The sequence below is a fragment of the Mesocricetus auratus genome, unplaced genomic scaffold (genome assembly GCF_017639785.1).
Source record: "Mesocricetus auratus isolate SY011 unplaced genomic scaffold, BCM_Maur_2.0 Super-Scaffold_100023, whole genome shotgun sequence".
Taxonomy (NCBI): domain Eukaryota; kingdom Metazoa; phylum Chordata; class Mammalia; order Rodentia; family Cricetidae; genus Mesocricetus; species Mesocricetus auratus.
In genome coordinates, this window is record NW_024429204.1 from 9,198,595 (window position 1) to 9,218,054 (window position 19,460).

General features: G+C 39.3%; 1 protein-coding gene across 1 annotated transcript in view; it reads left to right on the plus strand.

The window, feature by feature from the left end:
* The window catches only part of Pkhd1l1 (PKHD1 like 1), a 138,940-nt gene that overhangs the window by 68,642 nt on the left and 50,838 nt on the right, over positions 1-19,460 (plus strand). Inside the window, exons 39-49 of the mRNA XM_013115257.3 lie at positions 2,306-2,554; positions 3,176-3,325; positions 5,053-5,227; positions 6,170-6,326; positions 6,699-6,855; positions 7,806-7,885; positions 8,668-8,797; positions 10,120-10,249; positions 13,924-14,165; positions 15,694-15,830; positions 17,645-18,674. Of these exons, the coding sequence (XP_012970711.1) occupies positions 2,306-2,554; positions 3,176-3,325; positions 5,053-5,227; positions 6,170-6,326; positions 6,699-6,855; positions 7,806-7,885; positions 8,668-8,797; positions 10,120-10,249; positions 13,924-14,165; positions 15,694-15,830; positions 17,645-18,674 (2,637 nt within the window). The remainder of the gene's footprint in view (positions 1-2,305; positions 2,555-3,175; positions 3,326-5,052; positions 5,228-6,169; positions 6,327-6,698; positions 6,856-7,805; positions 7,886-8,667; positions 8,798-10,119; positions 10,250-13,923; positions 14,166-15,693; positions 15,831-17,644; positions 18,675-19,460) is intronic.

Genomic DNA, 19,460 nt, shown 5'->3' on the forward strand with positions numbered 1-19,460 from the left:
GGAAGGGAGATACTCAGGTGGAGATGGCATCATTGGCCATGTGCCGCAGTTTCTGATCTTCAAGCTGTTTGAGTGTTCCTCATCTGTGTGAGGGAACCCACAAAGGCAGCTGCAGCATGACAGTCGGTAGAATGGCCGTTTTAGTTTGCTTTCTACTGCTGGCATAACATACCACGACACAAAGCAACACTCATCTTGTGTAGAAGAGGTGTATTTGGTGCACACATCCTTATTATAGTCCATCATATAAAGAAGTCAAGGTAGGTACTAAAAGCAAGTTAACCTACAAGAGTATTAATTCATCATTTGAAATAATACATTTTATATTTCTCTTACTACGGTAGCATTTAATTAAAAATTCTCCAATTTGAAATTGCCAAGTTACATGTGGAAAATTTAAAATCATATTTAGTTTAACTGGAATATAATTATTTCCGCAGGAAATACTGTTTCTAGTTGAAAATTAATGGTCAAAAAACTCTAAAAAGTATGATGAAAATAATTAAATAGTAATGTTTTATATATATGTTTTGAGTTCTCTGAATTACTTTTAAATTAAATTTTAGTTTCTAGAATTATTTACTTGTTACCAGAAATAACAGCAAACAAAAAGACATCTATGCACATCTGTGTCATGATTTGGACAGCAAGATACAGATTTGGAATGGGATAAAGCTGGAAATCAAGAAGAAACTCATATGTGCAATATTTGGTCTTATAGATAATAATAATGTGATATAAAGTAATAGTGTATATAGAGAAGGAGGAGCTATATAAGGATGGCAATATCTTAGAGTAGCTTCCTTGATAATTAAATCCATATAAGATTGGCACAAAAACAGGCAAAAATATATGTGTATATATATATGTGTACACACACACACACACACACACACACACACATATATATATATAGTGATTTTATGGGGAAAGATGAAAACCCAAAGGCAGTTATAAATTTTTATTTTATTGTTATATGTATAAATGTTTTGCTTACAAGTATGTTTGTGTGCCATTTGTGGGACCATTATAAGCCATCGTGCAGATGCTGGAAATCAAACCCAGACACTCCAGAAGAGCCCCAATACTCTTAATTGCTGGGCCATGTCTACAGCCCTGCAAAGACAGTTGTGCCTAACTGCCATTACCCAAAGTAAGAGGTGTTTAAAACTTCCCAGATCACATGGGATGGTTTTAAAAAATACACGTTTTGTTTTATCAAAAGAAGAATTAAAAGAACAGATCAAATGAAATTCTTGTTTTGTGTTTAAGTCCCTAACATCAGTATTTTCTTTAAATTAGTTCCCTTTCCTCAGTTTTTAACTGTAACCGATAAACTATATATCATGGCATACTTTTTCTCAAAGTGTAGCTACTGAACATATTTGAGTAAGAGAAAGTCCAGCTTATTCTCAAAAAGAATTGCTATCATCAAAGGAGAAAACAGCACAAAAATACTGTCTTATGCTTAGAAATCCATAGTTCCCTCTGTAGATCATTCTTCCCTCTTTCTGTTTTCTTTACTAGTCTATAGAAGTAATTTATAAGTTATCATGGACAGAATGTGGTGGTATTTTGTTTGCGATCTAACAAATAAAGCTTGCCTGAAGATCAGAGTGCAGAGCTAGCCACACTAGTCAGTGGTGGCACACACCTTTAATCCCAGTACTTGGGAATCACATACCTTTAATCCTAGCACTAGGGAGGTGGAGACAGGATATGGCTGGGCAGAGAAAGGAATATAAGGCAGGAGGAAACAGGAGCTCATTGCATTCAGTCTGAGGATTCACAGGGACAGGACCCCTGCTTTGGTCTGAGGAGTCAGTAGAGGCAGGCAGTTTCTCTTTTGACTGGCTCCCTTACTTCTCTGACCTTAGAGCATCTTCCCCTTTATCTGGCTCTGGGTTTTTATTATTAAAGCCTATTAGAAGGACTAGAAAACAGGGAACATTGAAATAAGTCATAAGTGATGAATGTATAATAGGCTGGTATATATTGTAGTAAAAATGTATATACCATGTGCATTGTTGTTTATTAGTTTTAGACCACTGGATATTATTTTGTTTGGTTTGGGGTTTTGGCTTTCAAGACAAGGTTTTTGTCCTGGAATATGCTTTGTAGACTAGCTAGCCTTGAACTTAGTGACCCAGGGCCACCTTCCTCTGCCTCTAGAGTACTGGTACTAGAGGCGTGCCCCACTCAACTGGATATTATTTTTTCTCAGCCGTGAACCCACATTCCTTTAGGTGTGCATAGAAACATTAGCCTGTAGCATGTATTTATATTGTTTCCTTTCTGTTTTAAGGTCCACCAGGAACTGAAGTTGAAATAGCCGGGTCTAACCTTGGATTTGACATCGGCGATGTTTCAGTGATGATAGAAGACAGTGCGTGTAATGTGACTACTGTCAATGACAGTATGTTACAATGCATTGTGGGAGAACATGCAGGGGGCATTTTTCCTGTGACGATGCTTCACACGACAAAAGGCTCCGCCCTCTCCTCCGTTGTGTTTGAGTACCCACTTTATATTCAGGATATTCATCCAAAACAAGGTGATCAGATAAACAGTTTGTATTATTTTTAGCCCTCACTGAGAAACAATATGTTCTTAAAGCCCTGCCATAACTGATACCTCTTATTACCATAAAAATAATTATTTTCGCCTGTCCAGCAAGTTAACTTACAAGAGTATTAATTCATCATTTGAAATAATACATTTTATATTTCTCTTACTACTGCAGCATTTAATTAAAAATTCTCCAAATTTTAAATTGCCAAGTTACATGTGGAAATTTTAAAATCATGTTTAGTTTAACTGGAATATAATTATTTCCACAGAAAATACTGTTTCTAGTTTAAAATTAATGGTCAAAAGCCTCTAAAAAGTATGATGAAAATAATTGAAAGTAATATTATATGTATGTTTTGAGTACTCTGAATTACTTTTAAATTAAATTTTATTTTCTAGAATTATTTACTTGTTACTAGAAATAACATTTGTTCACTGAAAATCTAGACACTATAATGAAAAGATATTTGGTTTTATTAATAATATAAATTTCAGATCTAAGAAAGTTCATGTAAAGTAACTTCCTTTTCAAGTTTCTAACTAAAGCAAATACATACACAGAGAGGAAGTTTTCCACACATTCACTCAGTTTTGTCTTATTCAGGGAGCTTTGGAGGTGGCCAAACCATGACTGTGACAGGCACCGGGTTTGATCCGCAGAATTCATCTCTATTGGTCTGTGGCTCTGAATGTGCAGTAGACAAACTTGGGTCGGACTCTAAAACACTGTTCTGCGAGATTCCACCTAATAACGGTAATACTAAAAAAAATGGCTGCCTCTGAAAAATGCAAATTTTAGAAAGATTATAGTCTCTTTTCTCAGGTTGTTGAGTTCTTTTGACCTATTTATGAACATCCTGACTGCAAGCAATTTGGTTCAGAGCTTTACTTTCTACTGTGACAACTCTGAGGACTTTAGTTTGTGACATCAATTGGTGGCTGGCTTTTAGTTCTGCATTCAAATGGAGGATGTGTCTTTGGTTCCTGATAGTTACATTTTCTTTAAAGGCAACTAAAAAATGCTGAGAGAGGGAGAAATAATATTCCCCAGAGAGGAGAACACCAACTGGTTATCCAGTCCCAAATGGGCAGCTCCCAAAACATATACAGTAACACTGTATTTAGAAATATATATATATACACATACATGTATGTGTATATATATATATATGAATGTGATAACAATTAATGTTAAGAGAGATATAAACCTGAAAGAGAGCAAGGAATGGTATACAGGAGAGTTTAGAGGGAAAGAAAAAAGGGGTAAATTATGTATTGTATAATTAAAAAATAATGCTTTTGTGTATCAAGCTTGGCAGTCACCAGAAGGATCTTAGCCCTAAGCATTTCTTTGGGGAAACCTTTGAACCTCTATCTGCCTCAGATTCTTCATGCACCAAATTAGGTTTAACGTAGTGGTATTCTTCATGGGATTATTGTGAGGTTGGTATATGTAGAAGGATGGATATCTGGACATGATACACTATTTTCTGCTATTATAATACTTGTTTACTTTTACTGGTTGAAAAATAAAACCTAAGCTCTGGGAAATCACTAGATTTCAAATTCTGCCACTTCTTTTTTCATTCGCAACCAAGTAGAGAGGCTTCTCCCTACTCTAGGCTTTCTGTTAAATGGAGGCATTGCTAGCCCTAATTTGGTTGGCTGTGAATCTCAGCTGTCTACTATGATGTAAAGATTTTTTATTGTTGGTATTTAAATGACTTTTTAGATACACACTATGCTTTCTGTGCAAACATTGTAACATAGCATTTTGTAGCTTTGAGACCTTGTTTGCTTGCCTGATGTCTTTGGTGTGTAGATTTCTCATTTCAACACTGTGTCTTGACAAAGTTATGCAGTGATGCTGGTGAAAGCTGGTAGGTTGTGAGTCTCCACCCTGGCTCCTTCTCTTCTGTAGACACTCCATGGGCTCTGCATTGAGCTTCAGATCTTCCCATTCCCTCTGTTGCCTGTGCTTCAGTCTCTCCCTTTCCTGATTCTATTATTATTTTTTTTAATTTTTTTTTATTTTTTGGTTTTTACGAGACAGGGTTTCTCTGTATTGTTTTGGAGGCTGTCGGTCCAGCCTGGCCTCGAACTCACAGAGATCCGCCTGCCTCTGCCTCCCGAGTGCTGGGATTAAAGGCGTGCGCCACCACCGCCCGGCCCTTTCCTCATTCTAAGTGCAACCTTGGACCTTCTAGGATTAGAAATCCAAGCCGGCAGGTTTGCAGAACTGTCCACAAGGGAAGCTACGAGAGAAGACTGAGGCTGTTGTTTTCTTGCTCCGTCCCTTGTTAATAGTGTTGATAGGTTCTGTGATATTTTTAGCTGTCGCTAGAGGATTTTGCTAGTTTATGTGCAACCTGTGTGCGTTGTGGCGTGCTCAACGGAAAAGCAGGATAATAATGAACGCATTTAGGGGTTTCAGCATGAATCCAGGCCTGAGGTGTGCTCAGTTTGAATCCCTTCTCACAGGCAGCGGACCGGATCAAGCCTGTGGAGTGAGTGTGGTCAATGGGAAGGATTCGTCCCAGTCCACCGTGCCGTTTACATACACCTTGTCTCTGACGCCGCTGGTCACTGAAATATCTCCCAGGAGAGGCAGCACTGTGGGGGGCACCCGCCTTACAGTCACAGGATCTGGATTCAGGTACCGCCTTCACACAGGCACACACCAACAAACATGCTCCTGGACACAGGCCGTTGGCTACCCTTGCTGTGTCTTAAGCCTCAGAGTGACCAAGTACACTCTCGTAGTGTGGACCTTACTGTTTGCAAGTCCTGCTCCAGGGACGAAATAGCACTGACATTCTGCACTCACTGACCACAGACTCCGTGCTAAGGACTTTTCTACCCACAGAAGGTTCCTTCCGCCACATAAGGTGTTTTTATCCCACCTCATGTCCAGGAGGCTAAGGTGAGAGAGATAAGACGACTTATTGACTTGTCGCAAATCTAGCGATAAGTTGACAAGCGCAAACCATTGGTTACGCTTTTCCCTTCAGTTCATCTCCAATCACAGCGTGCCATTGGTGGGAAAGAAACGTCTTTTCCCTCAACATGTCCACCCACGCCTTTGCAACTAGCCAGGCTCTTTTCTTATGGCATTATTCAGCAGCACTGGTCTCATTCTTCAGTAGATGAAGCTGACTTCCAAGCATGGAGGACTCGTTTAGTTTCTCAAGGGTTTACAGTTCCTTTGAACATGCCTTTCAAGGAGACGTTACAGACTAAGGCTTGTGACCGTGCTCATATATTGCAAAAAAAAAAAAATCCGTGGGCAATTTCTACAGTTTGTAAAATGCAACCATTTGCAGACCACCAAGAATCTTGATGCCTTAAGCCCAGGAAGCCTTCCCTTTAATATTGGAACACTTGCAAGTTTGTACATTCTTATATCTCAATGACTTAAAGACTCTGTTTACTTTTTCTCAACAAATACTTCTGAATTTTAATATGGTGTCAGCCTGCACTTTGATAGAACATAGGGCATGATCACTGATTTTACAGTAACATACAAATACAGAGCTTTCAATAGGTAAAGTAGAAATTCAAGCTAAGCATGTATGGTTAACCTTCTCTTCCTGTACAGTGAAAACACACAGGATGTTCATGTCTCCATAGCCAATGACAAATGTGATGTCCAGTACTCCAACAAGACGCATATCATCTGTGTGACAAGTCCTCATGCTCCTTCAGGGTGGGCTCCAGTTCAGACCAGCATCAGAAACTTCGGCAAGGCCAAAGTGGTAATGGCAGTTGCCTATAGTAACCATAGCAATAAAATCTATCACCCTGGAGGCAGGCTGATTGCTAGCGGATATCTTCTTTTAATGGTATCAACAAATAATATAACTATTCCTGTGCTAAACTTAAGCAGTGCACATTTTATGATTTATCATTCATGTTTTATTTCATATTTTAATTAATTTGTATGTGGCTTAATTAATAACAGGTCTTAGCTTTTTTATGATGACGAAATAATTGTGTCATTTGTAATATCTTTCAAGTGAGTTTCATTTCATTACTTAGATAAATGTACCTTGTTCTAGACTTTATCTTCTTTGAGAAATTTTCTGTTAAAACTTCTGAACTTTATGGCTTCGTACGCACTCTTACAGGAGAACCCTGACTTCTTATACGTTGATCTTTGGTCTGCCAACTCCTCATGGGGAGGAAAACCCCCACCAGAAGAAGGGTCACTTGCTGTTATCACAGAAGGACAGATAATTCTGCTGGACCAAAGTACGCCTATTCTGAAAATGCTACTCATTCAAGGTAAAACTTGTGAAAATCTGTATATTAGCCTCTGCTAATTATTTTTGTAATGTTGATTCAACCAAATTTCATGATTATGAACATTCATCTTTGTATGGGGCTTTTAAAATCTGTTTGTGGTTAGGAGTTTATTTAGCGTGTTGCCACCAGCATTCTTCAAACTTTATTTTATAACCCACTCCCTTTTATTCAGTAATAGTTGGGGAGGATGGCGAACATCTTGATGTTCTCATATTTAGTTGGTTAAAATAACAGCCTTTCCCATGTCAAAACTATTGAGGAATTGGGTTTTAGAGGCTACAAAATTGTAGCAGTTTGCTCAAGTCAATCCTAAACAACCCAATTGCCCTTGGAAGCTGAGTACAAATCTCTCTCTTTTGCTTGCGAGCCTGATTTCAGTGATGGCCTAGGTTCTCTCTGCTTCTTGGCACTCTGGCTCTACTATAGTAATGAAATAACCCCAGCAATTGCAATCATACACAAAAGAGATATTAAACAGCAATTATAGACTGTTTGGAGCTTTTATGCATAAACCTTGGCACAATGGTCTCATGTGCTTAAAGATTGCTGTAATTTTATGATTTTGTTTTTAGCTTCTTTAATTATAAAAATGTTTGCTATTTGAGGGCAAAGTTGTGCTGTCTTCAAATTGACATCAGTCTTATAAAAAGACATCTTAGTTTTATTTTTAACAATGCTACTCAAGCTATTTGGCACAAAATAGTAAAAGTTGCAGAGCTAGCTTTTTTTAAAGGTCAGAGTTGATGTTGATAATATAATGGCGTCTATAAAGACAACTCTGTCTATGTTCTTAGTTTGTATTTTGAGGTTCTGTTTTATAGAATCAACTTGTGTAGTTGTACTGTTTAATGATAATAAAATAACCCTAGAATTTCTTTTGCTGTCAACTCTTGGGGTCTTGTGACATATAAAAATTATGTGGTTCATAGGTGGGACTCTGATATTTGATGAAGCTGATATTGAACTCCAGGCAGAAAATATCCTAATCACAGATGGGGGTGTTCTTCAGGTACAGAAAAATAATAATTTACCTAATTTTATTGTTTAGAATACTATGTGCAAAATAATTAGTTAATCCTACCAAGTTTTCCTGAAGTTGTGTCTGTTCAGATAGGTTTAAGTGGTGTAACAAACATGCAGGAGGTTTCTCAGAATAGTCCTTTACCGTAATAAAGAAAACATAGTGTGTTGTCGAATTTAAAGTAAAGGAAGACTGCCCTGGGTCAGCTAGCACACTTTCTAAGGAGAGTTGTTATATATTGACCTATTAGAAAATTCAAGTCTTATTGTGGGCAGGGGGAACTAATAAGATGACCCAACAAGAAAAAGTGTACAGCACCCGAGGATCAACACTGAGGTCATATTCTAGTGACCACATGTAGAACTATTGGCTCTAATCACAGTTGAGGTACCAGTGTAATATTGTTTAAAAGCTGAGTCCTTTTGATACTGATGTTTTCTGTGTTACAGTAGCACACACATGCACTGACAACACTCATGAAAACATACTCACCCAAAGCATACCCACAGGACCCACGTTCAATTCCCAGCACCCACATGGCGGCCCACAGCTGTCTGTAACTCCAGTTCAAGGGTGTCTGACACCCCCACACAGACAAATGTGCATATTAAAAATGAAAGTAAATAAAATATTTTTAAATATTGTCTTACATTGTGAAAGAGACAGTTCTCAAATGAGGAAGAAAAGGGGAAAAATAGCTATTTTTGCTGGATTAGGAATGTGAATCGTCGAGCTTTAGTCTTCTGAACAAAGTCTGTGAATTCTTTCAGATCGGGACAGAGGCATCCCCGTTCCAACACCAGGCTGTCATTACTCTGCATGGACATCTCAGGTCCCCCGAGCTCCCCGTGTATGGAGCTAAAACTCTGGCAGTGAGAGAGGGCACGCTGGATTTGCACGGTAGGCTGAAGACACTCCAATAAACGGTGATAAACTTTCCAGGCTTCTCCTATCTTTGGATGGCCTCTGTATCACTTCCTTTCTGACTCTATCCCCTTAGTGAAGAGAGCCCCACACTCAAGTCTCAGAACCAAGGCCGTGTCTTCCTTCTGGGACACCCCATACTCTTTTCATAGCCATTCCTATGGCTGGCCAAACACTACTAACTCCATTTGCAATTCCATTGTGTATATCCCCCATTGTAAAGAGTCCTCTTTCCTGCCAGCTGCCCGGGTCCCGCTGCTGTCTCAGTCCCCAAGTAACACATGAGACACTATATTAATTATGAAGCTGTTGGCCGTTTGCTATGGTTTCTTAATGGCTAGCTCTGGCTTAATTATTAACCCATAATTACTAATATATATTTTTATAATGTCTTATCTTACTGAGAACGACAGACTTGTATCCTCTCCTCCCAGGATCACATGGTGACTCTCTCTTCTTGTCTACATTTCCCAGAATCCTCCTTGACTCCTAGTCCCACCTATCTTGCATCCCTATTGGCTAGCAGTGCTTTATTCATCAACCAATAAGACAGACATATTTATAGAATGACATCTCCCATCACCCCATCAATGTCCTCTGCTTGCTATTATTCTGATTGAAAAAGCACTAATTTTGGAATTAGAAGATGGCAATATCTTCACTTTTACTTCTGAATATATGATGCTTCTAAAATACAAAAATAAATGTAAGGTGTACTTTCCTATGGTTATATTTCAGGACATTGTCATCCAGTAGCATGGTTTGATCATGTTTTAGGTGCCAGAGTGACATACCTTAAACATGAAGAGTCATTTCTACACTGATGTCTCCCGTATGCTGAAAATCATAGCTTTTTGTGAATGTAGAATGCCCTGAACAGTACTATGACCACAGATGTCCTATGTGGTTCTAAATATCCATCCTATTGTGATTTCTTAGAGATTTACATTTATAATTTATCTGCAGATTATCACTTTAAGTAATTCATGCCAACAATACTAACATGATCACAATTTATACTGTTTCTATAAAGATTTTTCACAAACAGAACACATTATCATTACAGAAACACAATTTACTAATTTCATACATGCATACATTACTATAGAGGGATGCTATTATACGCCTGATTGTCAACTTTCTGAAGCAGGAATTTTTTCATCTCTCTTATTTGAGCACGTGGTGAAATCCTAAGGTGAAATAAGACTTCCCCAAATCGACGCAATTCAAATGCAGAAAGCACTTAGTAGCCCAGGAAACACATCTGAAGAGATGCTGGGTTTGTCTGTGGCTTCCAGGTCTGCCTGTTCCTGTGGTCTGGACTCGCTTGGCTCACACTGCAAACGCGGGAGAAAGGACTTTGATTGTACAGGAAGCGGTGACGTGGAAGGCAGGAGACAGCCTCGTGATTGCTAGCACAGGGCACAGGTATCGACTGATGTTGCTTTATTTAAGATACAGATTGATTTTCTAACTTTAGAAACAATCTTATCTTACATATCATATCCATCCCGGTTCCCTCTCCCTCCCATCTTCCCATGCCCCCCACTGGCCTCCCCATCCCACCACCCCCCCATCCAGATTTTTCTTTTTAATCTAAGTGTTGTCCTCTTTCTTTCTTTCTTTCTTTCTTTCTTTCTTTCTTTCTTTCTTTCTTTCTTTCTTTTTTTTTGGCTTTCTGAGACAGGGTTTCTCTGTGGCTTTGGAGGTTGTCCTGGAACTAGCTCTTGTAGACCAGGCTGGCCTCGAACTCACAGAGATCCGCCTGCCTCTGCCTCCCAAGTGCTGGGATTAAAGGCGTGCGCCACCAACGCCCGGCTGTCCCCTTTCTTAATTATCACTGCCTTTTAAGCCACTGCTGTCTGAATCAGCAACTGCAACTCCTCTTTTAGCAGCAGTTAGGCTGCAGCGAGAGAATTCTGTTCCCTCAGGCACCAACTCTCTCAAAGTTATGAAGGGAATTTATCTAAATCTCTGTCCCTCTAAAGAACTCAAGATTCAAAGGCGGAGGTGGAATTCTACTCCTCAGGGAGGATCAACAGCAAGTAGTTCACAGCCTCCTTGCATCTCTCCATAAGTCCTCGGGCTTCTCCTCTCCCCTCCTTAGGAATCCTTCTCCACCTGGTTCCTCCCTACAACTTCCTGTCAGCTGGTTGCTGACCCAGCCCCCTGAAGGCAGATGAATTCTACTTAATCAAACACATCTTTGCATCATTAAACAAATGTTACAGAACGTAAATAAAAGCAACACACCTTAAATTAATACGCTACACCATAAAAGAGGAATGCTTTGGAATTCCCTCAAACTGTTTTATTCTACCTTGAGACATTTGGTAAAGAACCACTAGCAGTCAAATGTATGTGGGTCAGATGTTAGCCTCTGTGTGTTGAGTTTTCAGTGACTGGATTTGTTATCAGAATTTGAATAGATCTGAACCACAGTAAAACAATGTGGAGCAATAAAATACTTTATTTTACATGGTTAGATTCTTAGGTGAGATTTCCTGGGGAAACAAGCAATCTGCTACTAAGTCTTTTGAAAACATCTGTGGTGCTTTAGCTAAAGACAATCATGAAAACAAAAATGCAAATGAGCTTCTTTGTCTGGGGTCACCCCAGGACTCCAGCAGGCGGAACCTCTTTATCTTTCCAGCTTGACAGTGTTCCTCCCTGAGCAAACCTGGAAGTATGAGAGAGTAAAAAAGCAGTCAGTATACAATGAGAGAGCTAGCAGAACTTTTCACAGCTGAAGTTGCCAATGCCCCTTAATTTCCTGTTGGTTACATACTCTAGCAATTAAGAAATGAAAATATGGTACAGCTGCCCTGAGAATATCAGGGAGTAAGGATGAGAAGATCTTTAGTTTAGCTTGGTGGTTAAATTAGCGACAGCAAGATCGCATGTGCATATGTTTATCAGGAAATGAAGAGTAATTATGACCAGAAACAGATCTGCCAAGCCCGTGACTGAGTTTAAAAAATTAAAATGCAAGATGCCATTTTTCAAGTTAAAAATAGGCCGGGAGATGTTAGGGAGAGATAAATATATACTTGCAGATTTAGCTCTGCAAGTATCTCTTTATTCTCCCCTTGGAAGGAAATTTAAATTACATAATGACAAAATAAAAAAAGGAGGAAAATCACGGGGCTCGCTAATAAACAGAAAAATCCCAATTTAGAGCCTTTCTGTGTGGAATAAAAGAGCAACTTTACAATTTAGACTAGAGCTGGTTTTAAGAAACATGAATTAGGGTTGGAAGCTAGGCTTACAACCAAAACATCAAGAAACATGAGTTAAGGGGTTTCCCATCAAACCTAATTCACTATTCATAGGTAGAATTCAATCTGAGAACTTACAAAACCAGGGCTAAGAAAATGGCTTTTCTGTAACAGCATTAGTTAAAGAAATGGAGGTAGTGAATCTGGGGAAGGGAGGCTGGAAACTCTGTGCACCCCATAAGCCTCTCTGCTGATACAGCAATCCAGATCAGACCAAATCAAACCAAATTAGAAAAAAAAAGCCCATGTTTAATGGATACAGCTCTCCAGATGACCTTGTAGATGCCCAAAGGGGGGACAGGAAATGAGACAGGAAAAAAACACATGTCAGTTTAAATACCCTGTGGGAGTGGTCTGGAGCATCTCTGGGGGAGGGGTCATCATTTGGTGGGCTTTCTGAGATGCAGCAGGGTTTGGAGGGAGATGGGGGAGGGGGGCTTGGGTGGAACTTCCACCATAATGTTCCAGACTCGTTGGGTATATGGATGCCAGGTGAAAGACCCCAGGCGGGGGACTTTCACGGGAGGGAGACCCGAACCCAAGGAACACCGAGACCACGAGCTTGGATGCAAACAGCAAGAGGCTTTATTGATAATACACGGGTACCCGGGGCGTCTCAGTCTCGGGAACTGAGAGCCCCGAGCTGGGGACTCAGGGGTTCTTTTATAGCAAAAAGCGCAGTACAGAAGCGAGAAGCCTAGTTACGGGACCCTGATTGGGTAATTTAAATGAGGCTGGGGCTCAGAACGAGATTTCTCTCATCTGGACAGAGAGGCAATTAAGGTTTCTCTCATCTGGACAGAGAGGCAATTAAGGTTTCTCTCATCTGGACAGAGAGGCAATTAAGGTTTCTCTCAGAACTCAATTCTCGGCCTTGGCCCTATCTGAAGAACAAAGGTTTCTGTGCCTGCCCAATCTTTCTGGGCTGGCTGTGCAGACCATAGACACCTGGGCCCCTATCTGGACAGAGATAGTAGTGACTATGCAGCTGTAAAGACCTTGAGCTGAGCTTCCTTCTGATCAAAAAATGACTATTCGGCTGAGCTGTGGGGGAAAGGAATTTTCCATAAGCCTCAGCTGCTTGCGCTGGGCCGGGGTCTTTCACAGGGACTGAGGCAAAACTTTCACCACAACAGAAGTCAGATATTGGAGGATATAATGGGGAGAAATGATGCAATCATATTTTAATTAAATAAAGTTTAAAAGATTAAGGCTAAATAAAAAAAAAAAGGATTGTCTTTTTGTGTGGGTTGATCTGGGTCCACTCCAGCAGCACTACTCACCATGGCCATTTCTTGGTCTCTCTTTGCGTCAGTCGAGTATAGACTGCTTCTGCAATGTTCTCACTTCCTCTGTCACAGAATTTTGTCCCTAAATTCATTTGTATTAACGGGACTTTAATTATGTTGCTCAGTGCTGTGAGTTGGATACAGAGTGTTCCCTATAGATTTTATGTATTTGCAAACATGGTTCCCAACTGGGGATGCTGTTTAGAAGGTTGTAGAATTTCTAAGAGATGGAGTGAAAGCCTTAGACATTGACATCCTGCTCTCCTCTTCCTGGTTGTGGAGGCCACATGACCGGTTGTCTTGAACTCCTGTTACCAAACCTTTCCTGACAAGGTACACTATGTCTCTGAAAGTATGTTTTAAAATAAAGTCCTCTTCCATTTAGTTTGATCTTCTTAGATATTTGGTCACATCAGTAAAAAGTAATCAATAAAAAGGTCATCAATAACTTTCCTTTATTACTCATTTAAATGTGTATACAAATATGGCAAATGTGTATGTTAAGTTTTAATTTTTTTCCCCTAAAATTTCACAGACACAGTCAAGGAGAAAATGAGAAACGGACCATTGCATCGGTATCAGCTGATGGAACGCACATAACGCTAACTAGGCCACTAAACTACACACACTTAGGAATTTCGGTCACACTCCCCGATGGAACTGAGTTTGAAGCCAGGGCAGAGGTTGGAATTCTTACAAGAAATATCTTAATAAGAGGGTCTGATAATGTGGAATGGAATGACAAAATTCCCTCATGTCCTGATGGATTTGACACAGGTACCCTTAGCATCCATCATCCGATGGCGATCATGTTAATTTTTAAGGCGTGTTGCTTTATATTGAAGTGTATTATTCCATCTTCAACTTTAAAAACATACCATGTAGACACTGAGTATGGGAATTTGGAGAGACTGAAGGCTTGAAAGTATCTGCGGCATAATGATATGACCATTACTGATACCAAATCGGATGAAATGAGTGTCCTTGGAATCCATTGATTAAGTCCCTCCCTAGTCTTGTGATTTCTTATTATATGTTTCTGTTCTCAGGGTCCCTTATTATGAGGTCTTGATGACTACAGAGCATATGTCATCCTGAAGCTACATCACTTAGATTTACAGTATTTGATGTTTTATTTAGCAAATCTTTAACAATTCTTTACCTCTTTTCCAAAATCTGCAGTGTATGTGACAGTAGTTTCATTGTAGATAGATATTAGTAAATAGTTCATGGCCAATGTTGACTAGATGGAAATGTGGATATATGAGAAGACAAAGAGATATGTATAGATATATAGCTCTATAACTTTAAAGATAGGCTAAGGAAGCTCCAATGCCTTTGAAATTTTGGCTTGAATCATTCTTTGTATGAGGGTCTAAAGGATGCTTCTTATTCATGTTCTATCTGTCCAGTCTAATTTGGGTTAATAGGAGGTCTTTTTTACTACAATCATTCCAAAATTCAGACTACTGTAGGCTTTGTGTCAGTATGGACTTCCATCACTTCAGAAGCAAAGATGAGGTGACTAGGAAGGCAACCCACCAATTAATTGCTTAGGTTCTGAAATGATGTATATTGTTTCTGCTTATGTGCCATTGGCTGGAAATGAGTCAACAGCCATGATGAAGTTCAAGGGGATGAGTTAGTGAAAGGCCCTGAACACCACAGTAGAGAATTATTGACTCTTGTTGCATCTTAATGATGTGTTTGTACTATTAAACAGGATGTCTTTTGACATGTTATCTCTTAATATTTCTTGTAATCACTAGTAACTGATGATGTAATAACAGACAAAGTTAGTGAATAGTTTTTTCTTCAATGGTAAGCATAAGTTCATTGGATTTTCTGTTAAATGACCCATTTTCTGATGCCATTTTATCTGTATTAAGTCTCACAGTTGATGTGAAAGGAAGTCTCAAGCTTTTCTAAAATGAGAATATTTCATGTTATGCAAATTGGTCTGTCAGAATCTAGTACTAGATAAGCATAATTTTGCATTATGCTAATTCCCAATTTGAAGAGGAAGCTTCAGAAACAATAAACAAAACATAATTATCATTATTCACTCAACCATTAAATTTTATTTATACTATCTCTAAAAGATGCTTTAGAATATGCAAACATGAATGAGACAGAGTACGTACCTTTCTTATTATCTAGAAAAATTATATGAATATGTACTAATTATGTTCCAGAATGAGTTTAAAATTATATGTAAATAAAGAGATATGAAATGAGTATAGGGAAATTTTTAACAAGAATATTGTTGTAAGGTCTTGAATAATGCTTTAAAATATTTTTAAAGGAGAATTTGCTACGCAGACATGCCTTCAAGGAAAGTTTGGAGAAGAAATAGGAAGTGACCAGTTTGGAGGCTGTATTATGTTGCATGCTCCTTTACCTGGGGCTAACATGGTAACTGGAAGGATAGAATATGTAGAGGTAAGGACCATTGTTGTTAAATCACCAAGGTTTCATACAATGAAATATGTATTGTGCTCCTGCTGTTTGCCATATTCTATTTTCACTATGATAGCAGACAGATAAATGAACAGTTTTAATACAGCCAATTCCTCACTTTTTTTGATCATTCCAAATATTTTATTCCTTATTTTTTAAAAAACATAAATCTTGCCACACATGGAATTCAAGCACTACTAATAGTTTCATATTAAATTAAAACACAAAATTCAGCTGCCTTTCATAGGTCCATAGAGCCTGAATTCTAGCTGCTCATGGTTTTGTCACCTGTCACTTACTCAAGTCAGCTTAGCCACATGGGCCTCCTTCCGTAGCTACGTCAAGCACATTTCTGACTGACGTTCACTGCCCTTGTTCTTTATAGTTTAAAATGCTCATCCATCAGAGTTGCATACATCACATTCTTATTTCTCCTGGGTTTCCTCTCAATGTTACAACACAAGGGAGCTCTCCCCTTAACATGTTTACTCAAATTCCTGGTTACCTTTGTCCACTCAAATTCTAATATTTTATTGATTTCAGAACCTTCTTTGTTTCTTTTCAGCAATTAGACTTAATAACAATTAGGACTTGTCAGTTATTACCAAGTACTCAGTGAAGAAAGGAGTAGGGAAGTCATTAGATACATGATATCATAATCCATAAAAACATTCTGGGCACACCTACATTGCATTGATGGTGGCAGAGTCAACACTCCCATTTTGTCAGAGTCTCTTCTTAAGATAAATTATGCATGTGACATCTGAGATATGACTTGATTGAGATTTCCAGAATTGAGTTTTATATTAAGTATTAGTGATAGTTAATTTTGTAGAAAGAAAATAAGAATAAATAGCTCTTCTACTAGTTTCTTTCCTTAGACAACTGACTTAAGTTGAATCACACGTGTTGGCATCTGGTATATTAGAGCATAAATAATTAGATTCTATAGATAATAGATAACAATCATAGATAATTAGACGATAGACTTGAAAGGACACTTGAGTGGTTAGTAATAGCACCTAATCTGAACTCATTCCCACTTGGATTGCTTCGAGCTTTGCAAATGTGAACAAAGCACTCAGGTTCTTCACTCATGAGTTGATGATTATGGTCTATAATTACATCTATGATTATGATAGAGGCTGTGACCTTGCATATAAAACAAAACAGGGTCTGGCACATGGTAAATATCCCAAGTGTTTCTTCTATACAGGAATCGAAGGACCAGGGAGAAGAAGACATTTACTGAACTTTAGTTTGTTAAATTGAATAGCTCAGTAGTGGAGAGTTCTATTTTATTAAACTAAAGTTTAGTTGGAGAGAGGAGATAGAACCCAATGGATTCAAAGTTGGGTTTGGGCACATAATAGAGAGCAAAGCTACCTTGCAGCAATACGCTTGCTTATTTCATTTATGTGGCCACTTATTCATTCATGCCGCAACAAATACTGTCCCATTGTACTTCATTATATAGAAGATCATATTTAGAATAAAATACTATTTTCAAATAATAAACATGAATAACGTAGAGGATATTAATACAAAATATTCATATCTCAGTATGAAATTGGAGATTATTTTGAAACAGAAAATTACTGAACAGTTTTTTTTCCGAGACAGGGTTTCTCTGTGTAGCTTTGGAGGCTGTCCTGGCACTTGCTCTGTAGACCAGGCTGGTCTCAAACTCACAGAGATCTGTCTGCCTCTGCCTCCCCCACCCCAAGTGCTGGGATTAAAGACCTGCACCACCATGGCCTGGCTTTACTGAACAGTTCCTTTTTCTGGCCTTACAGGTGTTCCACGCTGGCCAATCTTTCCGATTGGGACGGTACCCAATACATTGGCACCTACTTGGAGATTTACAGTTCAAGTCGTATGTCAGAGGCTGTGCAATTCATCAAGCATACAACAGAGCCGTTACCATCCACAACACGCATCACCTTCTTGTTGAGAGGAATATCATATACGATATAAAGGGAGGGGCATTTTTCATAGAAGACGGGATTGAACACGGCAATATCCTACAGTATAATCTGGCCATCTTCGTACAGCAAAGTACCAGTCTACTGAATGATGATGTGACCCCAGCCGCGTTCTGGGTAACCAACCCCAACAACACCATACGGCACAATGTGGCCGCTGGTGGCACTCACTTCGGCTTTTGGTACAGAATGAATGACCACCCTGACGGCCCATCCTATGACCGAGACATTTGCCAAAAGAGAATTCCTCTTGGAGAATTCGCTAACAACACCGTCCACTCTCAAGGGTGGTTCGGGCTGTGGATTTTTGAAGAGTATTTCCCCATGCAAACGGGGTCTTGTACTTCCACAGAGCCGGTGCCTGCTGTCTTTAATTCACTCACTGTCTGGAACTGTCAAAAGGGAGCAGAATGGGTCAACGGAGGGGCCCTGCAGTTCCACAACTTTGTGGTGGTGAATAATCAGGAGGCCGGAATTGAGACCAAGAGGATCCTGGCTTCTTACGTCGGGGGGTGGGGTGAAGCCAACGGAGCTGTGATTAAAAATGCCAGAATCGTTGGTCACCTCGATGAACTGGGAATGGGGTCCGCGTTTTGCACTTCCAAAGGCCTGGTTCTCCCGTTCAGTCAAGGCCTGACCGTGTCGTCTGTACGCTTTATGCATTTTGACCGACCTGACTGTGTGGCTTTGGGAGTGACATCCATCACCGGGGTTTGCAACGACAGATGTGGAGGATGGAGTTCAAAGTTCGTCGACATCCAGTATTTCCACGCACCGAACAAGGCTGGCTTCCGATGGGAACACGAAGCAGCGCTGGTTGACGTGGATGGTTCCCTCACAGGTAACGTCACCCTTCGACCTGCGATGAACGCTTCTCAAAGCTGTGCTCAGGTTCATGTGAAGTTGAATGGCTGAGGCTGACCCGCCAGCATCACGGATTGCAGCCTAGCAGTAAACTATACTAATGACTTGAAAACTACAGGGAACACTAGTCACCGATGAGATATTCTTTTTTTGAAAGTGGTCCAAACTGTCAGGTACAGCCTCCAAGCATTGCAATTTGATTATGAATTAGTGGTAGTTTTATGAACCATTAGTGGAGACGCTGCTCACTGCCGCTTCAGTGCTAGAACTCCATTATCTGGCTTCATTTTTTCATTCAGATTAACAATTGTTTTTCATTATTCCCAAGCCTGGACTCAGCCACACTCCATACAAGTACATGTAAATTCGGACTCTATTTTTAATGCAGTCAGAATAGAACCTTATTAGAATACTTTTAAAAAGAGGTGGTAAGCCTGCTCTCAACTCCTTTGTGGTTTAAATTCTAAATTTGCATTTGTTTAAGAATATGTTGAATGGGCAAGAGTTATGAAAGACAACATGACGTAGTTGTTATTCTGCAGTTCTAACTCTGTCATGGATTTTTCACTTTTGATAATGGGTAAGTGTATAAAAAGTATATTTGATAATGAATGCATAAAACTGAATGTAAAGCTCCATAGCTTCAGCGTGGCGATCCTAGCTGGATCAAAGTTCATTGAAATGTATGGACTTTGAATTTGGTTAAATTCAGTGTATGATGATTCTCATTTGCAAGGTTTTTTTATAATAAAGTTTATTAACC